The sequence below is a fragment of the Oncorhynchus kisutch genome, linkage group LG15 (assembly GCF_002021735.2).
Source record: "Oncorhynchus kisutch isolate 150728-3 linkage group LG15, Okis_V2, whole genome shotgun sequence".
Classification (NCBI taxonomy): Eukaryota; Metazoa; Chordata; class Actinopteri; order Salmoniformes; family Salmonidae; genus Oncorhynchus; species Oncorhynchus kisutch.
Genome location: NC_034188.2, coordinates 9,577,407 through 9,599,987, shown reverse-complemented (window position 1 = coordinate 9,599,987; position 22,581 = coordinate 9,577,407). Strand labels below are relative to the sequence as shown.

Here is a 22,581-nt window from a genome sequence, read left to right as displayed (position 1 = left end):
TTGAAACTAAAGAGCGTTTCACCGACCAGGAATAGACAATGGGCTAGGCTATCAGTTAGCATCATTGGCCACATAGGCTTTCACAACCGTTGAAACTAAAGAGAGTTTCACCGACCAGGAATAGACACTGGGCTAGGCTATCAGTTAGCATCATTAGCCACATAGGCTTTCACAACCGTTGAAACTAAAGAGAGTTTCACCGACCAGGAATAGACAATGGGCTAGGCTATCAGTTAGCATCCGGTGTGGAAAGTGCAGAGACAGTATTGATCATTCGTTTGTAAATTAGACCTGCTGTCCTACAGCTGTCCTACAGCTACTCATTGACTTCCACCACACACTTTCTTATTAGTAACGTAGCAACGTTACTTGTATGTCATTGTTGCCTCTCGGTGGGATTGCATTTAAGAGAGGATAAGTGGTTGGAGGATGGTTGTCAGGCACACCTGTTACTGACAGGTGTATAAAACCCATTTGGCTATTTCAGCCACACCCGTTGCTGTTGCTGTTTTCCAGCCGCCTCAAACTGAGGGGGTGTGACTTTACTTTGTGGACTCTCGTCAACACGTGTTTAATTCAGCTACAGTATGACATCAGCTCTATGCTTTTCCTCTCCGGCTGACTATACACACCATCTACCTCCACTCTGTGTGTCTACAGAGGCTGACTATACACACCATCTACCTCCACTCTGTGTGTCTACAGAGGCTGACTATACACACCATCTACCTCCACTCTGTGTGTCTGTGGAGGCTGACTATACACACCATCTACCTCCACTCTGTGTTTCTGCAGAGACTGACTATACACACCATCTACCTCCACTCTGTGTGTCTACAGAGGCTGACTATACACACCATCTACCTCCACTCTGTGTGTCTACAGAGGCTGACTATACACACCATCTACCTCCACTCTGTGTGTCTACAGAGGCTGACTATACACACCATCTACCTCCACTCTGTGTGTCTACAGAGGCTGACTATACACACCATCTACCTCCACTCTGTGTGTCTGTGGAGGCTGACTATACACACCATCTACCTCCACTCTGTGTTTCTGCAGAGACTGACTATACACACCATCTACCTCCACTCTGTGTGTCTGTGGAGGCTGACTATACACACCATCTACCTCCACTCTGTGTGTCTGCAGAGACTGACTATACACACCATCTACCTCCACTCTGTGTGTCTGCAAAGACTGACTATACACACCATCTACCTCCACACTGTGTTTCTGCAGAGACTGACTATACACACCATCTACCTCCACTCTGTGTGTCTGCAGAGACTGACTATACACACCATCTACCTCCACTCTGTGTGTCTGCAGAGACTGACTATACATACCATCTACCTCCACTCTGTGTTTCTGCAGAGACTGACTATACACACCATCTACCTCCACTCTGTGTGTCTGTGGAGGCTGACTATACACACCATCTACCTCCACTCTGTGTATCTACAGAGGCTGACTATACACACCATCTACCTCCACTCTGTGGGTCTGTGGAGGCTGACTATACACACCATCTACCTCCACTCTGTGGGTCTGTGGAGGCTGACTATACACACCATCTACCTCCACTCTGTGTTCCTGCGGAGGCTGACTATACACACCATCTACCTCCACTCTGTGTGTCTGTGGAGGCTGACTATACACACCATCTACCTCCACTCTGTGTGTCTGTGGAGGCTGACTATACTCACCATCTACCTCCACTCTGTGTGTCTGTGGAGGCTGACTATACACACCATCTACCTCCACTCTGTGTGTCTACAGAGGCTGACTATACACACCATCTACCTCCACTCTGTGTGTCTGTGGAGGCTGACTATACACACCATCTACCTCCACTCTGTGTTTCTGCAGAGACTGACTATACACACCATCTACCTCCACTCTGTGTGTCTACAGAGGCTGACTATACACACCATCTACCTCCACTCTGTGTGTCTACAGAGGCTGACTATACACACCATCTACCTCCACTCTGTGTGTCTACAGAGGCTGACTATACACACCATCTACCTCCACTCTGTGTGTCTACAGAGGCTGACTATACACACCATCTACCTCCACTCTGTGTGTCTGTGGAGGCTGACTATACACACCATCTACCTCCACTCTGTGTTTCTGCAGAGACTGACTATACACACCATCTACCTCCACTCTGTGTGTCTGTGGAGGCTGACTATACACACCATCTACCTCCACTCTGTGTGTCTGCAGAGACTGACTATACACACCATCTACCTCCACTCTGTGTGTCTGCAAAGACTGACTATACACACCATCTACCTCCACACTGTGTTTCTGCAGAGACTGACTATACACACCATCTACCTCCACTCTGTGTGTCTGCAGAGACTGACTATACACACCATCTACCTCCACTCTGTGTGTCTGCAGAGACTGACTATACATACCATCTACCTCCACTCTGTGTTTCTGCAGAGACTGACTATACACACCATCTACCTCCACTCTGTGTGTCTGTGGAGGCTGACTATACACACCATCTACCTCCACTCTGTGTATCTACAGAGGCTGACTATACACACCATCTACCTCCACTCTGTGGGTCTGTGGAGGCTGACTATACACACCATCTACCTCCACTCTGTGGGTCTGTGGAGGCTGACTATACACACCATCTACCTCCACTCTGTGTTCCTGCGGAGGCTGACTATACACACCATCTACCTCCACTCTGTGTGTCTGTGGAGGCTGACTATACACACCATCTACCTCCACTCTGTGTGTCTGTGGAGGCTGACTATACTCACCATCTACCTCCACTCTGTGTGTCTGTGGAGGCTGACTATACACACCATCTACCTCCACTCTGTGTGTCTACAGAGGCTGACTATACACACCATCTACCTCCACTCTGTGTGTCTGCAGAGCATGACTTTACACACCATCTACCTCCACTCTGTGTGTCTACGGAGACTGACTATACACACCATCTACCTCCACTCTGTGTGCCTGTGGAGGCTGACTATACACACCCTCTACCTCCACTCTGTGTGTCTGTGGAGGCTGACTATACACACCATCTACCTCCACTCTGTGTTTCTGTGGAGGCTGACTATACACACCATCTACCTCCACTCTGTGTGTCTACAGAGGCTGACTATACACACCATCTACCTCCACTCTGTGTGTCTACAGAGGCTGACTATACACACCATCTACCTCCACTCTGTGTGTCTACAGAGACTGACTATACACACCATCTACCTCCACTCTGTGTGTCTGTGGAGGCTGACTATACACACCATCTACCTCCACTCTGTGTGTCTACAGAGACTGACTATACACACCATCTACCTCCACTCTGTGTGTCTACAGAGGCTGACTATACACACCATCTACCTCCACTCTGTGTCTGTGGAGGCTGACTATACACACCATCTACCTCCACTCTGTGTGTCTGTGGAGGCTGACTATACACACCATCTACCTCCACTCTGTGTGTCTGTGGAGGCTGACTATACTCACCATCTACCTCCACTCTGTGTGTCTGTGGAGGCTGACTATACACACCATCTACCTCCACTCTGTGTGTCTACAGAGGCTGACTATACACACCATCTACCTCCACTCTGTGTGTCTGCAGAGCATGACTATACACACCATCTACCTCCACTCTGTGTGTCTACGGAGACTGACTATACACACCATCTACCTCCACTCTGTGTGTCTACGGAGACTGACTATACACACCATCTACCTCCACTCTGTGTGTCTGTGGAGGCTGACTATACACACCATCTACCGCCACTCTGTGTCTGTGGAGGCTGACTATACACACCATCTACCTCCACTCTGTGTGTCTGTGGAGGCTGACTATACACACCATCTACCTCCACTCTGTGTTCCTGCGGAGGCTGACTATACACACCATCTACCTCCACTCTGTGTGTCTGTGGAGGCTGACTATATACACCATCTACCTCCACTCTGTGTGTCTGTGGAGGCTGACTATACTCACCATCTACCTCCACTCTGTGTGTCTGTGGAGGCTGACTATACACACCATCTACCTCCACTCTGTGTGTCTACAGAGGCTGACTATACACACCATCTACCTCCACTCTGTGTGTCTGCAGAGCATGACTATACACACCATCTACCTCCACTCTGTGTGTCTACGGAGACTGACTATACACACCATCTACCTCCACTCTGTGTGTCTACGGAGACTGACTATACACACCATCTACCTCCACTCTGTGTGTCTGTGGAGGCTGACTATACACACCATCTACCTCCACTCTGTGTGTCTGTGGAGGCTGACTATACACACCATCTACCTCCACTCTGTGTGTCTGTGGAGGCTGACTATACACACCATCTACCTCCACTCTGTGTGTCTACAGAGACTGACTATACACACCATCTACCTCCACTCTGTGTGTCTACAGAGGCTGACTATACACACCATCTACCTCCACTCTGTGTCTGTGGAGGCTGACTATACACACCATCTACCTCCACTCTGTGTGTCTACAGAGGCTGACTATACACACCATCTACCTCCACTCTGTGTGTCTACAGAGGCTGACTATACACACCATCTACCTCCACTCTGTGTGTCTACAGAGACTGACTATACACACCATCTACCTCCACTCTGTGTGTCTGTGGAGGCTGACTATACACACCATCTACCTCCACTCTGTGTTTCTGCAGAGACTGACTATACACACCATCTACCTCCACTCTGTGTGTCTGTGGAGGCTGACTATACACACCATCTACCTCCACTCTGTGTGTCTGCAGAGACTGACTATACACACCATCTACCTCCACTCTGTGTGTCTGCAAAGACTGACTATACACACCATCTACCTCCACACTGTGTTTCTGCAGAGACTGACTATACACACCATCTACCTCCACTCTGTGTGTCTGCAGAGACTGACTATACACACCATCTACCTCCACTCTGTGTGTCTGCAGAGACTGACTATACATACCATCTACCTCCACTCTGTGTTTCTGCAGAGACTGACTATACACACCATCTACCTCCACTCTGTGTGTCTGTGGAGGCTGACTATACACACCATCTACCTCCACTCTGTGTATCTACAGAGGCTGACTATACACACCATCTACCTCCACTCTGTGGGTCTGTGGAGGCTGACTATACACACCATCTACCTCCACTCTGTGTTCCTGCGGAGGCTGACTATACACACCATCTACCTCCACTCTGTGTGTCTGTGGAGGCTGACTATACACACCATCTACCTCCACTCTGTGTGTCTGTGGAGGCTGACTATACTCACCATCTACCTCCACTCTGTGTGTCTGTGGAGGCTGACTATACACACCATCTACCTCCACTCTGTGTGTCTACAGAGGCTGACTATACACACCATCTACCTCCACTCTGTGTGTCTGCAGAGCATGACTTTACACACCATCTACCTCCACTCTGTGTGTCTACGGAGACTGACTATACACACCATCTACCTCCACTCTGTGTGCCTGTGGAGGCTGACTATACACACCCTCTACCTCCACTCTGTGTGTCTGTGGAGGCTGACTATACACACCATCTACCTCCACTCTGTGTTTCTGTGGAGGCTGACTATACACACCATCTACCTCCACTCTGTGTGTCTACAGAGGCTGACTATACACACCATCTACCTCCACTCTGTGTGTCTACAGAGGCTGACTATACACACCATCTACCTCCACTCTGTGTGTCTACAGAGACTGACTATACACACCATCTACCTCCACTCTGTGTGTCTGTGGAGGCTGACTATACACACCATCTACCTCCACTCTGTGTGTCTACAGAGACTGACTATACACACCATCTACCTCCACTCTGTGTGTCTACAGAGGCTGACTATACACACCATCTACCTCCACTCTGTGTCTGTGGAGGCTGACTATACACACCATCTACCTCCACTCTGTGTGTCTGTGGAGGCTGACTATACACACCATCTACCTCCACTCTGTGTGTCTGTGGAGGCTGACTATACTCACCATCTACCTCCACTCTGTGTGTCTGTGGAGGCTGACTATACACACCATCTACCTCCACTCTGTGTGTCTACAGAGGCTGACTATACACACCATCTACCTCCACTCTGTGTGTCTGCAGAGCATGACTATACACACCATCTACCTCCACTCTGTGTGTCTACGGAGACTGACTATACACACCATCTACCTCCACTCTGTGTGTCTACGGAGACTGACTATACACACCATCTACCTCCACTCTGTGTGTCTGTGGAGGCTGACTATACACACCATCTACCGCCACTCTGTGTCTGTGGAGGCTGACTATACACACCATCTACCTCCACTCTGTGTGTCTGTGGAGGCTGACTATACACACCATCTACCTCCACTCTGTGTTCCTGCGGAGGCTGACTATACACACCATCTACCTCCACTCTGTGTGTCTGTGGAGGCTGACTATATACACCATCTACCTCCACTCTGTGTGTCTGTGGAGGCTGACTATACTCACCATCTACCTCCACTCTGTGTGTCTGTGGAGGCTGACTATACACACCATCTACCTCCACTCTGTGTGTCTACAGAGGCTGACTATACACACCATCTACCTCCACTCTGTGTGTCTGCAGAGCATGACTATACACACCATCTACCTCCACTCTGTGTGTCTACGGAGACTGACTATACACACCATCTACCTCCACTCTGTGTGTCTACGGAGACTGACTATACACACCATCTACCTCCACTCTGTGTGTCTGTGGAGGCTGACTATACACACCATCTACCTCCACTCTGTGTGTCTGTGGAGGCTGACTATACACACCATCTACCTCCACTCTGTGTTTCTGTGGAGGCTGACTATACACACCATCTACCTCCACTCTGTGTGTCTACAGAGGCTGACTATACACACCATCTACCTCCACTCTGTGTGTCTACAGAGGCTGACTATACACACCATCTACCTCCACTCTGTGTGTCTACAGAGACTGACTATACACACCATCTACCTCCACTCTGTGTGTCTGTGGAGGCTGACTATACACACCATCTACCTCCACTCTGTGTGTCTACAGAGACTGACTATACACACCATCTACCTCCACTCTGTATGTCTACAGAGGCTGACTATACACACCATCTACCTCCACTCTGTGTCTGTGGAGGCTGACTATACACACCATCTACCTCCACTCTGTGTGTCTGTGGAGGCTGACTATACACACCATCTACCTCCACTCTGTGTCTGTGGAGGCTGACTATACACACCATCTACCTCCACTCTGTGTGTCTGTGGAGGCTGACTATACACACCATCTACCTCCACTCTGTGTTCCTGCGGAGGCTGACTATACACACCATCTACCTCCACTCTGTGTGTCTGTGGAGGCTGACTATACACACCATCTACCTCCACTCTGTGTGTCTACAGAGGCTGACTATACACACCATCTACCTCCACTATGTGTGTCTACAGAGACTGACTATACACACCATCTACCTCCACTCTGTGTGTCTGTGGAGGCTGACTATACACACCATCTACCTCCACTCTGTGTGTCTACAGAGACTGACTATACACACCATCTACCTCCACTCTGTGTGTCTACAGAGGCTGACTATACACACCATCTACCTCCACTCTGTGTCTATGGAGGCTGACTATACACACCATCTACCTCCACTCTGTGTGTCTGTGGAGGCTGACTATACACACCATCTACATCCACTCTGTGTGTCTGTGGAGGCTGACTATACACACCATCTACCTCCACTCTGTGTGTCTGTGGAGGCTGACTATACACACCATCTACCTCCACTCTGTGTGTCTGTGGAGGCTGACTATACACACCATCTACCTCCACTCTGTGTGTCTGTGGAGGCTGACTATACACACCATCTACCTCCACTCTGTGTGTCCATCCACTTTCAGACCAGGGTTCAAAATCCTTTAAAATCCTTCATCTGGGATTGATTGAGTTTACCTGGCTTAATGGATTCAACTGGAAACCCGCACATCTGGTACTCCAGGCAGACTAGAGCAAAGTTCAACCTATTTCAGATTTCAAATAGTATTTGAACCTGTATTTGGTGAAAATGTACCATTATGTAGAAATGATGTTGAATATAATCAACTATTTTCATCAATCTGACTCCATTATTATGTGACTAAACTCAACAGGCCCTGTGGTTCTATTCAAAGCCTTTCTTAGTAGTGTGACTATATTGAACATGTGCCTTTCTTGTACGGTTATGCAATTATTAATTAAGAGACTTGTTTTTTCTTACTTAAAAAAAAAAACTCTGTGTTGCTGGTTAAAACGCTCGTAACTAAGCATTTCACGGTAAAAGTCTACACCTGTTGTATTCAGCACACGGTGACAAATCAAATGTTATTTGATTTGAGATAGAACCCTGGCGACCCAATGTACTAGCGTTATCATTTATTGAGGCAAGCAGATCAGAGATTTCAAGTTGGAACCCAAGCACATGCTGTGTGTACAGTGTGAATAACGACTATCAATATACATACTAATACACACCATCACTATCAATATACACTAAACTAAATGATGAGCACAATGGGCAATCAAAGAATTACTCTGTAAAACAAGGAATACATTTACTCAATTCAACTAAGAGGAAGGGTGGCAGGGTAGCCTAGTGGTTAGAGTGTAGAGGTGGCAGTGTAGCCTAGTGGTTAGAGTGTAGAGGTGGCAGGGTAGCCTAGTGGTTAGAGTGTAGAGGAGGCAGGGTAGCCTAGTGGTTAGATTGTAGAGGTGGCAGGTAGCCTAGTGGTTAGAGTGTAGAGGTGGCAGTGTAGCCTAGTGGTTAGAGTGTAGAGGTGGCAGGGTAGCCTAGTGGTTAGAGAGTAGAGGTGGCAGGGTAGCCTAGTGGTTAGAGTGTAGAGGTGGCAGGGTAGCCTAGTGGTTAGAGTGTAGAGGTGGCAGGGTAGCCTAGTGGTTAGAGTGTAGAGGTGGCAGGTAGCCTAGTGGTTAGAGTATAGAGGTGGCAGGGTAGCCTAGTGGTTAGAGTGTAGAGGTGGTAGGGTAGCCTAGTGGTTAGAGTGTAGAGGTGGCAGGGTAGCCTAGTGGTTAGAGTGTAGAGGTGGCAGGGTAGCCTAGTGGTTAGAGTGTAGAGGTGGCAGTGTAGCCTAGTGGTTAGAGTGTAGAGGTGGCAGGGTAGCCTAGTGGTTAGAGTGTAGAGGTGGCAGGGTAGCCTAGTGGTTAGAGTGTAGAGGTGGCAGTGTAGCCTAGTGGTTAGAGTGTAGAGGTGGCAGGGTAGCCTAGTGGTTAGAGTGTAGAGGTGGCAGGGTAGCCTAGTGGTTAGAGTGTAGAGGTGGCAGTGTAGCCTAGTGGTTAGAGTGTAGAGGTGGCAGTGTAGCCTAGTGGTTAGAGTGTAGAGGTGGCAGGGTAGCCTAGTGGTTAGAGTGTAGAGGTGGCAGGGTAGCCTAGTGGTTAGAGTGTAGAGGTGGCAGGGTAGCCTAGTGGTTAGAGTGTAGAGGTGGCAGGGTAGCCTAGTGGTTAGAGTGTAGAGGTGGCAGGGTAGCCTAGTGGTTAGAGTGTAGAGGTGGCAGGGTAGCCTAGTGGTTAGAGTGTAGAGGTGGCAGGGTAGCCTAGTGGTTAGAGTGTAGAGGTGGCAGTGTAGCCTAGTGGTTAGAGTGTAGAGGTGGCAGGGTAGCCTAGTGGTTAGAGTGTAGAGGTGGCAGGGTAGCCTAGTGGTTAGAGTGTAGAGGTGGCAGGGTAGCCTAGTGGTTAGAGTGTAGAGGTGGCAGGGTAGCCTAGTGGTTAGAGTGTAGAGGTGGCAGGGTAGCCTAGTGGTTAGAGTGTAGAGGTGGCAGGGTAGCCTAGTGGTTAGAGTGTAGAGGTGGCAGGGTAGCCTAGTGGTTAGAGTGTAGAGGTGGCAGGGTAGCCTAGTGGTTAGAGTGTAGAGGTGGCAGGGTAGCCTAGTGGTTAGAGTGTAGAGGTGGCAGGATAGCCTAGTGGTTAGAGTGTAGAGGTGGCAGGGTAGCCTAGTGGTTAGAGTGTAGAGGTGGCAGTGTAGCCTAGTGGTTAGAATGTAGAGGTGGCAGGGTAGCCTAGTGGTTAGAGTGTAGAGGTGGCAGGGTAGCCTAGTGGTTAGAGTGTAGAGGTGGCAGGGTAGCCTAGTGGTTAGAGTGTAGAGGTGGCAGGGTAGCCTAGTGGTTAGAGTGTAGAGGTGGCAGGGTAGCCTAGTGGTTAGAGTGTAGAGGTGGCAGGATAGCCTAGTGGTTAGAGTGTAGAGGTGGCAGGGTAGCCTAGTGGTTAGAGTGTAGAGGTGGCAGGGTAGCCTAGTGGTTAGAGTGTAGAGGTGGCAGGGTAGCCTAGTGGTTAGAGTGTAGAGGTGGCAGGGTAGCCTAGTGGTTAGAGTGTAGAGGTGGCAGGGTAGCCTAGTGGTTAGAGTGTAGAGGTGGCAGGGTAGCCTAGTGGTTAGAGTGTAGAGGTGGCAGGGTAGCCTAGTGGTTAGAGTGTAGAGGTGGCAGGGTAGCCTAGTGGTTAGAGTGTAGAGGTGGCAGTGTAGCCTAGTGGTTAGAGTGTAGAGGTGGCAGTGTAGCCTAGTGGTTAGAGCGTTGGACTAGTAACTGAAAGGTTTGCAAGTTCAAACCCCTGAGCTGACAAGGTATAAATCTGTCGTTCTGCCCCTGAACAGGCAGTTAACCCACTGTTCCTAGGCCGTCATTGAAAATAAGAATTTGTTCTTAACTGACTTGCCTAGTAAAATAAAGGTAAAATAAAAATGTGTTATGAAATAATTAACACTCAAACAATTACAGTGTAAACACATGACACATTACAGGATAACTCAGAGTAAATGTCCCTCAACTAAATAAGATATTACATGACACATTACAGGATAACTCAGAGTAAATGACCCTCAACTAAATAAGATATCGTCTGATACACACAGGCGCTTGCTAACAAGTTCTGAAAATATGAGCAAATTCATTTGCCTTTTAACCAAATTCAAGCAGGAAGTCACCACCAACCTGAAGTAACATTTCGTAGCACTTTGCCAGTAAAAACAATAGACAGGAACAACACATCCAGATTCTAATCAACTTCTATTTAAATAGTAGGAGGCCACATCTGCGTCGCTCCTCTTTGAACGGACCGACGTCCCGACAAAACAGAATAACACAGTGTCTTTGTAACAGTAACTCCATAGCACTTATCAGTAACAATGAAACATACAGTATGTCATAGCTCTTTATGAACTCCTGAAATAATCCTAACATGAAAATGTTATTCACACAGTAACGTTCATTTCCTGTCGTCGGTGACCCAAACACTTCCGTGGTAACGTCAAATCAAATCAAATCAAATGTATTTATATAGCCCTTCGTACATCAGCTGATATCTCAAAGTGCTGTACAGAAACCCAGCCTAAAACCCCAAACAGCAAGCAATGCAGGTGTAGAAGCACGGTGGCTAGGAAAAACTCCCTAGAAAGGCCAAAACCTAGGAAGAAACCTAGAGAGGAACCAGGCTATGTGGGGTGGCAAGTCCTCTTCTGGCTGTGCCGGGTGGAGATTATAACAGAACATGGCCAAGATGTTCAAATGTTCATAAATGACCAGCATGGTCGAATAATAATAAGGCAGAACAGTTGAAACTGGAGCAGCAACGTCTCTTTCCCAGAGATTGTCACGGCAACGGTGTGAGACGCAAATATAAGTCTATCCATACGGACAATGCCGTATTTAATCAACACGCCGGGCTGGCGTCAACAAGTCGCCTAGACGTATCTTCATCGCTGGCCTTCATCCTCCTTCCCATATCTCTACCAAAACACGGCACTCTGTTTCAAGGACCCGTTCCAGCTAAAATAGAGAGGCCTGAGGAGAAGGCTAGGTGTGTGTGCTTGTTGTGCCAAATTGTAGCACATCGCATAGTACACACTGTGGTATGAGCTTGTCTGCTTTCAAGCACCTCAGCCAAGTACTGTAGCATTCGGGGCAGGTGGAAACTTCCGGCAAGTCACTGGAAACTTTTGACATTTTTCCCCTCTTCGAGATAAGATCGCAATCAGCACGTTTTTTGTTGTTGTCGTAAAATCATTAGGCGCTGTCTTGTTTTAGACACTTGTGGAACAAGGTGCTATGAAAGGCTTGACCTAGTTTCTATGACTACTTAACTAACGATGGTACCGTATGTTCCTTGTCAGGAGGGCGAGGCCATCGGTAGCAGCATCCTCCAGCTGGTGGTCACAGACAGAGACACCCCTCAGAATGGACCTCCCTTCACATTCCACATCGCGTCTGGGAACGAGGACCGCCGCTTCCACGTAGACCAGGGTGGTCTGTTGTCCATCTCTGTCCCTCTGAAGAAGAAGATCAAGCCACAGCACCTTCTGAAAATACAGGTAACGATTTTTCCTCGTAAAAAAAGCACAAGATGGCGCACCACCCAGAGATCATTATTTAGTGTAGAGGTGCTGACTAATGGTGAATAAACTTTGAACTATAGTTGCACATTCCATATGGAAAACATCCCAGTCATTTATTGGGTAACAACAACAAAAAACATTTTGTCATCACTGTTCCTTGTTATGGGTGAAGAAGACACAGTGATGCTGAAACGTTGCAAGCAAAACATATTTACCTGGTTGTAATCTGTTTATCTGACGTCTATACAATGCCCACTGGTTATTTGGGATGTTAAAATAGAGTCAAACTTTATACCTACACAGCACTAGCAGATACGGACATTTGATAATGTATGTTTCTATTCATGTCCTTACCTCAGGTGACAGACAGCGGACACCCTCCTCTCTCCTCCATTTGCGTGGTGAAGATCAACGTCACTGAGCAGAGCAAGTACCCTCCTTCTGTGATGCCCCTGGAAGTCTTCATCACCACCACAGGAGACACTTTCTCCAACCGAGTCATAGGCAAGCTCCATGCCTCCGACCAGGACCTGCACGACATCCTAAACTACAAGCTGATCTCGGAGTCTCCCGATGGGGGAGACCCAGGTCCGAGCTCAGACCCCTCTGGAGGCCTCTCCAGGTTCTCTGTGGACCTGGTGGATGGGAAGATTTGGGCCGACGAAGACTTGAAACCTGGTCTCTACTCCCTCAATGTCAGCGTCTCCGATGGGAAGTTCAGCGTGTGGGCCGGGGTGAAGGTCCATGTATGGAAACCCACACAACAGGCCCTGGACGCTGGGCTCACTCTGCAGCTGGCTGGGCTTTCCCCGGAGGAGTTCCTGGGGGACCTCTGGAGAGGCCTCCAGAGGAGCCTCAGCACAGCCCTGGGTATAACCAGGCAAGACCTCCACCTGGTGAGCCTACAGCAGCAACCCAACTCCCTGGACCTGGAGGTTCTGCTGCTATGGAGGCCGCATGGTGGAACTGTAGAACCGTTACCAACCAACCGGCTGGCAGGGATCATCGCTGACATAGAAGACTCGTTGGGACTGAGTGTTCTCAGGGTGCATCACAATGGGTGTCTAGGGACAGAATGCCCTCCTAGAGGATGCAGGAACTCAGTCCAGATGAGAGGAGAGAGGCTGAGCCACTACGCCACAGCCAGGGCCGGCTTCATCACCCCACAACACACCTGGGAGAGTGTCTGCCCCTGTAACGGTAGGTGTACTGGGAGCATGTCTGGCTTTGCAACGGTAGGTGTAACTTGTGTAAGATGTGCCTGAGACGTGAACAATTGCATTAGCTCTACAAGTCCATGCCTAGGCTTTGGTTTAGTGGGCTAACTGGTACTTTTAACACACAGTAGACCCTGGGTTTGAACCCTATCAGTCAAATAGTCTCCTACCTTCTCTATGATCACAGTAGGAGCCTGAAGTCACCCCCTTCATGATCTAACTCACTTCACATTCCTATGGGGATTATCTGGGTGCAGGTGGCAGCTAGGAGCCACCAGCATAGTACTAGTGATTATCTTGTTGTCGTGGGTCTTCTTAGTTACTGTTGTCTGTCTGGCAGACATATTTCCATTGAGGTTATCGTCTCTTTATTAGACTATTTTAGCTAAACCCAGAGCCTCAACAAACCAAATGTCTCTAGGAAAGCGACATGGAAGATCTGAGACAGAAATATAATACATGAGGGGATTTTTTTTTTGTCTGTTTCAATCAAAGAGATTTGATGATGAGAACAAATTTGAGTGACTATTCATAATTTGACGGCCAGATCGTCATCCAAAATAAGTGCTTTGAATATTAGGCCTACATGTCAGTTAGACATGTTCTACAAATCATATTTAATATTTGCACCGTTTTTTTTCAACTTCAGAGTCTGCTGTGAGTTTTGACGGGACGGGCTATCTGAAATACCTGTATCAGACTGAGGAGGAGGAGGAGGGTCAGAACTTCCGTCTCTCTCTGCGCATCAAGACCTTCCAGCAACAAGGCGTTGTCATGAGTACCAATGCAACCAACTGGGGGAGCTTGAAGGTATTGTACAGCTCACATGCATTCATTATTATCGGAGATGAAAAAACACACGTCGTTATTTGCTTTCTTTTGTTAATCTCTCACATCTCATCCAATCAGGTCCATTTGATCTATAGCCCATTTTACATCATTGCATCACAGTATCAAACAAACTATGATAATACACTGCATTGTTATCAGAGATCATAAAAGCAACATGTTCTTTTTCCTCGGAAAGCCCCGTCCCCCCGTCCCCTGTCCTGTAGCAGTTTACATATGCCCTAATCTAAAAATGCCTGATTGCATATCAGAGGGCTGGCTTTATCGAGAACAAAACATTTCCGTGTGGATTCCAGGGTCAAACCATACGGATCTCTTATCATATTAGTCCCTCTGCTGGCTTTGTCTGTGTCAGTTGATCAATGGGACTTTTTAACTGATCCAACCATGTTGTGGTAAAGACTGTCTCTATCTTCATGTCCCCGTTTCCATCAATTTCTTTCATAGCCTGGTCCCAGATCTGTTTTCAGTATTGACAAACTCAATACTCTGAGTTTAATGTTTTTTTTTTTTTTAAAGGACCAGCACATTCTTCAGACACTTCTGGAATTTAAATTAAAGTGTTGGCAAGACATTAAAAAAAAAGCTCCAGATCGGGTACATCGGCTAATTCTTGCTGGGGTTTGGAATGTTGAGCTAGAGTCAGTTTTGTGCTGATGTAGGTTAGCCACAAAGTTTAAAGGGAATATTAAATGATTGTATATTTTGAAGAGAGGGATAAAGAATTCTCAGTGCTCAGATGAAACTTCTTGACACGCATGCAACATCCATCTCCCAATGGATTTCTCTTCATTTGTGTGGCATTGAATACATATAGATGGAATATTACATTTGTTCACTCTTGAAACATCAAAAGTAGCATTCACTTTTTTTCCATGCTTAGGCCTATTTCTGGGTTTTACATTCCTGGAACATCGGGGCCTTTTAATTCTAAGAAAATTGCTTCAAAAGGAATTGCTAAACATGGTTATTCAAGAATTTATTTCCAGTTTCTTTCCTCCCCCTTTACTTCACACCGACTTCATCAGAAGATACGACACGATTCATGTGTTTCCCTTGAGAGTTAGGCTTCACAGCACCTTGTACAAATTCTTAGCAATTCCCAAATCTCATCAATATTCTGACCTAAAGGAAAATGGTAGCAGCAGGCACATACATCCTTCAGAAACTTCTGAAATGGAAATTAAGTTTAGGACCTACTCACCGATCACCGGCTAAATCTTTTTCATGTATTCCACATCTTTTAAGTAAATTACCTTTGAAATGGAATAGATTTTTCCCATTTGAACAAAAGTGCCTGAGACAAGCCTGTGGAGAAAGAAGAAAGGGTGACTTGTCACATAAAACAACTGTAGCCTTTAACAATAGTGAGAGATTAGATCTATTATTACCAAGGAGAGGCATGCGGGAGAAGGAGAAGCATGCTAGAGAAGGAGAAGGAGAAGCATGCTAGAGAAGGAGAAGGAGAGGCATGCTAGAGAAGGAGAAGGAGAAGCATGCTAGAGAAGGAGAAGCAGAAACATGCTAGAGAAGAAGGAGAAGCATGCTAGAGAAGGAGAAGGAGAAGCATGCTAGAGAAGGAGAAGGAGAAGCATGCTAGAGAAGGAGAAGGAGAAGCATGCTAGAGAAGGAGAAGGAGAAGCATGCTAGAGAAGGAGAAGGAGAAGCATGCTAGAGAAGGAGAAGCAGAAACATGCTAGAGAAGGAGAAGGAGAAGCATGCTAGAGAAGGAGAAGGAGAGGCATGCTAGAGAAGGAGAAGCATGCTAGAGAAGGAGAAGGAGAAGCATGCTAGAGAAGGAGAAGCATGCTAGAGAAGGAGAAGGAGAAGCATGCTAGAGAAGGAGAAGCATACTAGAGAAGGAGAAGCATGCTAGAGAAGGAGAAGGAGAAGCATGCTAGAGAAGGAGAAGCAGAAACATGCTAGAGAAGGAGAAGGAGAAGCATGCTAGAGAAGGAGAAGGAGAAGCATGCTAGAGAAGGAGAAGGAGAAGCATGCTAGAGAAGGAGAAGGAGAAGCATGCTAGAGAAGGAGAAGCATGCTAGAGAAGGAGAAGTAGAAGCATGCTAGAGAAGGAGAAGCATGCTAGAGAAGGAGAAGCATGCTAGAGAAGGAGAAGGAGAAGCATGCTAGAGAAGGAGAAGCAGAAGCATGCTGGAGAAGGAGAAGCATGCTGGAGAAGGAGAAGCATGCTGGAGAAGGAGAAGCATGCTAGAGAAGGAGAAGCATGCTAGAGAAGGAGAAGGAGAAGCATGCTAGAGAAGGAGAAGGAGAAGCATGCTAGAGAAGAAGGAGAAGCATGCTAGAGAAGAAGGAGAAGCATGCTAGAGAAGGAGAAGGAGAAGCATGCTAGAGAAGGAGAAGCATGCTAGAGAAGGAGAAGGAGAAGCATGCTAGAGAAGGAGAAGCATGCTAGAGAAGGAAAAGCATGCTAGAGAAGAAGGAGAAGCATGCTAGAGAAGGAGAAGGAGAAGCATGCTAGAGAAGGAGAAGGAGAAGCATGCTAGAGAAGGAGAAGCATGCTAGAGAAGAAGGAGAAGCATGCTAGAGAAGGAGAATGAGAAGCATGCTAGAGAAGGAGAAGCATGCTAGAGAAGGAGAAGGAGAAGCATGCTAGAGAAGGAGAAGCATGCTAGAGAAGGAGAAGCATGCTAGAGAAGGAGAAGCATGCTGTTAAGAAGCAGATAGTCTTAATGCTACTAGTCACAGTGGCTGTACAGGACACCCTCTGATCATAATCATCTCCCGTGGGGTGCTAGTAGTGCATTAGGGCTCTGGTAAAAAATAGTGCACTACCCAATTAGGGCTCTGGTAAAAAAGTAGTGCACTACCCCATTAGGGCTCTGGTAAAAAGTAGTGCACTACCCCATTAGGGCTCTGGTAAAAAAGTAGTGCACTACCCCATTAGGGCTCTGGTAAAAAGTAGTGCACTACCCCATTAGGGCTCTGGTAAAAAGTAGTGCACTACCCCATTAGGACTCTGGTAAAAAGTAGTGCACTACCCCATTAGGGCTCTGGTAAAAAAGTAGTGCACTACCCCATTAGGGCTCTGGTAAAAAAGTAGTGCACTACCCTATTAGGGCTCTGGTAAATAGTAGTGCACTACCCCATTAGGGCTCTGGTAAAAAGTAGTGCACTACCCCATTAGGGCTCTGGTAAAAAGTAGTGCACTACCCCATTAGGGCTCTGGTAAAAAGGCAGAGCTGTACATTAGGCAGTCCATAGCTCCTCTCTCCAAAACAACAGAGGGGATCCTTTCATATCCATGTTAGCTCCATGTAGGCTCTCAGTACCCAGCAGCTCAGCAGCCAGGCACTGTGCTAGTTCAACATGTCCACAAAACCCTCAGAAGACTCTGCTGCAGTAGTTACAGTAATATGGAAAAGAACAAACAAAGCAAGAAAAAACCCATTACTCAGCAGTCCATCAATCAGTTGGTGTGTATAAGTGTGTGCTACGATGTTGAAGCTAGGCTTGGCTCTCTCTTCCCTCCAGGGTTTTGGGAGGGAGGGTGGACAATGAGCCTGTTATAGTGGATGTAAGCAATGTCCCCACACTCTCTGGCAGCTTTCATGACTGGGATCAGTTATTTCCTGTTCTGGTGCACAGCTTCAGGATAGTCCTCTTTGACTAATTCTAAAATTCTTGGGTCTTTCCAGAACAGTTACCTTGTACTTGAACCTCAGGAACTTGTCCACGATCGATCTGGGGCCTGTCACCTTGGCCGGTGATGGGATTTCCAGTCCCATCTTCAGTTTTTCCGAGATAATTTCCCTCACTTTGTCCTCAGACTCAATCCAGGTCTCGTGATTACCGTCCACAACAGTGTTGTGTTCCGCCTTGATTGTCCCTTGAGATAATCGGATTTCTCCGTCATGGTTATCATGGATTCACATACAGAAATGATGTCCTCTCTCAAGTAGTTTTGCTGTCATCTTGCTGTTCTCCCGATTAAAGTCTTCTGACCCTAGGAAACTGTAAACTGTTCTTCAGGTCCTGAACCTCCCTGGTCAGGTCCATTATTTTATTAGTTGACTGCAGTATATTAGTTAGTATTAGTATATTAGTTGACTGCACCAGTATTTGGACAAAACACTTGAAGTGATATTCTTGTTGTTGTAACAACTGCTTATATAACTTTTTTGTTTGATTTAAAGATCCTTCACCTGTGATAGGGAGACACGACTGTCCTCAACAGTACTCCCACCAGCTTTGGTCTTTGTTATGGTAGCAATGTAGGCAATGCTGTCACCTTCGCATTTCTAGACACAGCAGGTCGCAGGGCAGATGGAAACAGCAACAAACAGCAGGGATTCAAACAGTCACACTCCTGGGACAATCTGTGGTTCTAGCCTCAAGGGCTGTGGGCTGAGTACAACCTGCTAAGGAAACCTGGCTAGCTTGATAGCTAGCTAACGAGAGTTAGAAGCTAAGCTAGAATTTGCACCAATGAGGGAAAAATTTGCTACTTCTCTGGAGCAAAATTGACCTGATAATGTTGGGTTGGAGATGGCGATAATGTCGGGTTGGAATGGCTGAGATGACGATAATGTCGGGTTGGAATGGCTGAGATGGTGATAATGTCAGGTTGGAATGGCTGAGATGGCAATAATGTCAGGTTGGAATGGCTGAGATGGCAATAATGTCGGGTTGGAATGGCTGAGATGGCGATAATGTCAGGTTGGAATGGCTGAGATGGCAATAATGTCAGGTTGGAATGGCTGAGATGGCAATAATGTCAGGTTGGAATGGCTGAGATGGCGATAATGTCAGGTTGGAATGGCTGAGATGGCAATAATGTCAGGTTGGAATGGCTGAGATGGCGCTAATGTCAGGTTGGAATGGCTGAGATGGCAATAATGTCGGGTTGGAACGGCTGAGATGGCGATAATGTCGGGTTGGAATGGCTGAGATGGCGATAATGTCAGGTTGGAATGGCTGAGATGGCGATAATGTCAGGTTGGAATGGCTGAGATGGCAATAATGTCAGGTTGGAATGGCTGAGATGGCGATAATGTCAGGTTGGAATGGCTGAGATGGCAATAATGTCGGGTTGGAATGGCTGAGATGGCGATAATGTCAGGTTGGAATGGCTGAGATGGCGATAATGTCAGGTTGGAATGGCTGAGATGGCAATAATGTCAGGTTGGAACGGCTGAGATGGCGATAATGTCGGGTTGGAACGGCTGAGATGGCGATAATGTCGGGTTGGAATGGCTGAGATGGCGATAATGTCGGGTTGGAATGGCTGAGATGGTGATAATGTCAGGTTGGAACGGCTGAGATGGCAATAATGTCAGGTTGGAACGGCTGAGATGGCAATAATGTCGGGTTGGAACGGCTGAGATGGCGATAATGTCGGGTTGGAACGGCTGAGATGGCGATAATGTCGGGTTGGAACGGCTGAGATGGCGATAATGTCGGGTTGGAACGGCTGAGATGGCGATAATGTCAGGTTGGAACGGAACCTCTATTATTTCCAGTTTAAACGAATGATCTGCCAAAACTACATTGATTAAAGAGCAATCCAAGTATTATGGGTATTTCTGCAGGCGGCCTACAGCACAAGATTTCGCTTTCAGCGGATGATGTCTTGCTCTACATATCCAACCCTGAGAAATCCATCCCATTTTAGACACAATTGCTCAGTATGGCAAGTTTTCAGGTTATAAGATCAATTTGAACAAATCCACTGTCTGCCCTCTCAATATTACACTCACCAGCTCTATGAAGACACTATGTCCTTTCCAATGGAAAACACAGGGGTTTCAATACCTCGGGATCTTCATAACACCAGATCTGAATAGCCTTTTCAAGGAAAATTATCTTCCACTCATGGATCGAATCAAGAACGATCTCCAAACCTGGATCTCCCTCCCAATTAGCTTAGTAGGAAGAATGAATGTCATCCGTATGAACGTCCTCCCTAGACTGAACTATTTATTTCAGATGCTCCCATGCTATCTCTTAGTTTCCTTTTTCAAAATAACTAACCAAAGAATCACCAAATTTATATGGGGCAATAAAAAAACCTAGGATCAAGTTCTCCACTCTATCGAAACCTGAATCTAAGGGTGGTCTTTCCCTACCCTCCCTTCAATTGTACTACTCGTCTGCCCAAATCCGCAACATGCTAACATGGATCACAAACAGACAAGAGTCAACGTAGATTCAGATAGAAGCCCAATCCTGTGGTTCCTTGCCCTTAAGCTCAATTATATTCATTAATAACTTTAGTGGAGTGGGCAACATAGCCAAAACCTTTGTGATTTACAGCACCCTACTAGCATGGAGAGACTGTAAGAAATACCTGGGCATTTCCTACCAAATATGTTCTCACTTGCCTATAGTAGGCAACCCAGACCTGCCAAAAGCTCTGAGGGATGCCAACTTTAATCTTTGGCATACTCTAGGAATCAGGACCTTTTCAGACCTATTTCATCAGAAAACCACTACACTGAAATCCTTTCAAGAGCTCTGCAGGGAATTCAATGTCCCAAGATCCCATTTAAAAAAATATATATCCTCAAATATCTTCATTTACTTCCAAGAGGAGGTTTAGAACTCAGTTGAATGAAGTTGAAACCCTTCTTGTCACAGCACAATCCATTAAAGGCAAAATATCTTATATCTATAGACTCCTTTCTGAGAAAGGAGGCTCCTCCTTTACTCCTTTAAAAATAATCTGGGAAAAGGACCTGGTCTGACTATTTATTTATTTTAATTTTATTTTACCTTTATTTAACTAGGCAAGTCAGTTAAGAACAAATTCTTATTTTCAATGACGGCCTAGGAACAGTGGGTTAACTGCCTGTTCAAGGGCAGAACGACAGATTTGTACCTTGTCAGCTCGGGGATTTGAACTTGCAACCTTCCTGTTACTAGTCCAACACTCTAACCAGTGATGAGCTATGGGCGGAGGTTTGCAACAGGGTATACTGCACCTCTACTAATGTAAAAATGAAAGAATCTAATTACAATTTTTTGTACAAATTTTATTACACTCCTTTGAGACTCCATAGAATGAAAACAGATATGTCTCCTAACTGTAAAAGATGTACCTCTGAAAGTGGAACCTATATGCATGTATTTTGGAGCTGTAGAGAGATTGCCAGATTCTAAACATACTGCTGCACAGAAAATACTAAATGTACTAGATGTTCGGTTTGCCCAAATCCGCAACATGCTAACATGGATCACAAACAGACAAGAGTCCTTGTATCTATCTTCTTAATGCCCAGCAGGACTTTGTCCTTGATCCTGACAGAGAAAATTTGCTCATGACTATTACCTACTTTGCTAAGAAATGTATTATTCTATTGTGGGCCTCTAATGCCTCTCCTACATTTAAAATGTGGATTGACCAGATTGTTGACTTTCTCCCTCTTGAAAAGCTCACTTATGACCTCCACAAGAGACAGCCCAAGTTTGGTAGACTCTGGTCTCCACTATTCAACTGTATTTCAAACTGGACAGAGTGAACGGGGTGATTAGGGAAATGAGCAGATACATGTTGTGTAAGGTGCTGTAAAATCTAAAAAGGAATTATTGTCTCGTCGTCTCAGCGAAGGCTAGGAATAGCTGATAAGAGCCTTGATAGTGCTGCTGCACGTTTTATATGCTTTTTATTGATCATTTCTTGTTTATTGTTCTTTGTGAGTACGTGTAGGTATGTAGGATATGTGTGTGTGTATGCGTGTGAATGTATGTATGTATATGTGTACGTATGTATGTGTATATATATAGATGTGTATGTATGTATGTATATATATATAGATGTGTATGTATGTATATAGATGTGTATGTATGTGTATATATAGATGTGTATGTATGTATGTATATATACACAAAAAAAAAACATTTTTTTTAAAAAATTTTTATTGTGTTTTTATTATTATAATAATTATTATATATATATATATTTTTTTTTTTAAACCTGTCACATCTGTGAATGTGGAATGTGTTTTGTTGTGTGATTGAAAAACAAGAAAACTTCATAACTTTAAATTGAAGAAGAAAAAAAACTTAATTGATGTGTTGTGTTCTAGTCCACTGTCTCTACTTCAGACTGGTGAGGACTCTGAGGAATAAACGTTTACGA

General features: G+C 46.1%; 1 protein-coding gene across 3 annotated transcripts in view; it reads left to right on the top strand.

Moving 5' to 3' along the window:
• LOC109885611 (protocadherin Fat 2-like) overlaps positions 1–22,581 on the top strand; it is an 80,336-nt gene that overhangs the window by 46,979 nt on the left and 10,776 nt on the right. For all 3 annotated transcript variants that reach the window (XR_004202976.1, XR_004202975.1, XM_031789599.1), the window contains exons 21-23: positions 12,193–12,390; positions 12,774–13,614; positions 14,281–14,441. Coding sequence is in view for 1 of the 3 variants with exons in the window: in XM_031789599.1 (XP_031645459.1) it covers positions 12,193–12,390; positions 12,774–13,614; positions 14,281–14,441 (1,200 nt within the window). In the remaining 2 variants the exon portion in view is untranslated. The remainder of the gene's footprint in view (positions 1–12,192; positions 12,391–12,773; positions 13,615–14,280; positions 14,442–22,581) is intronic.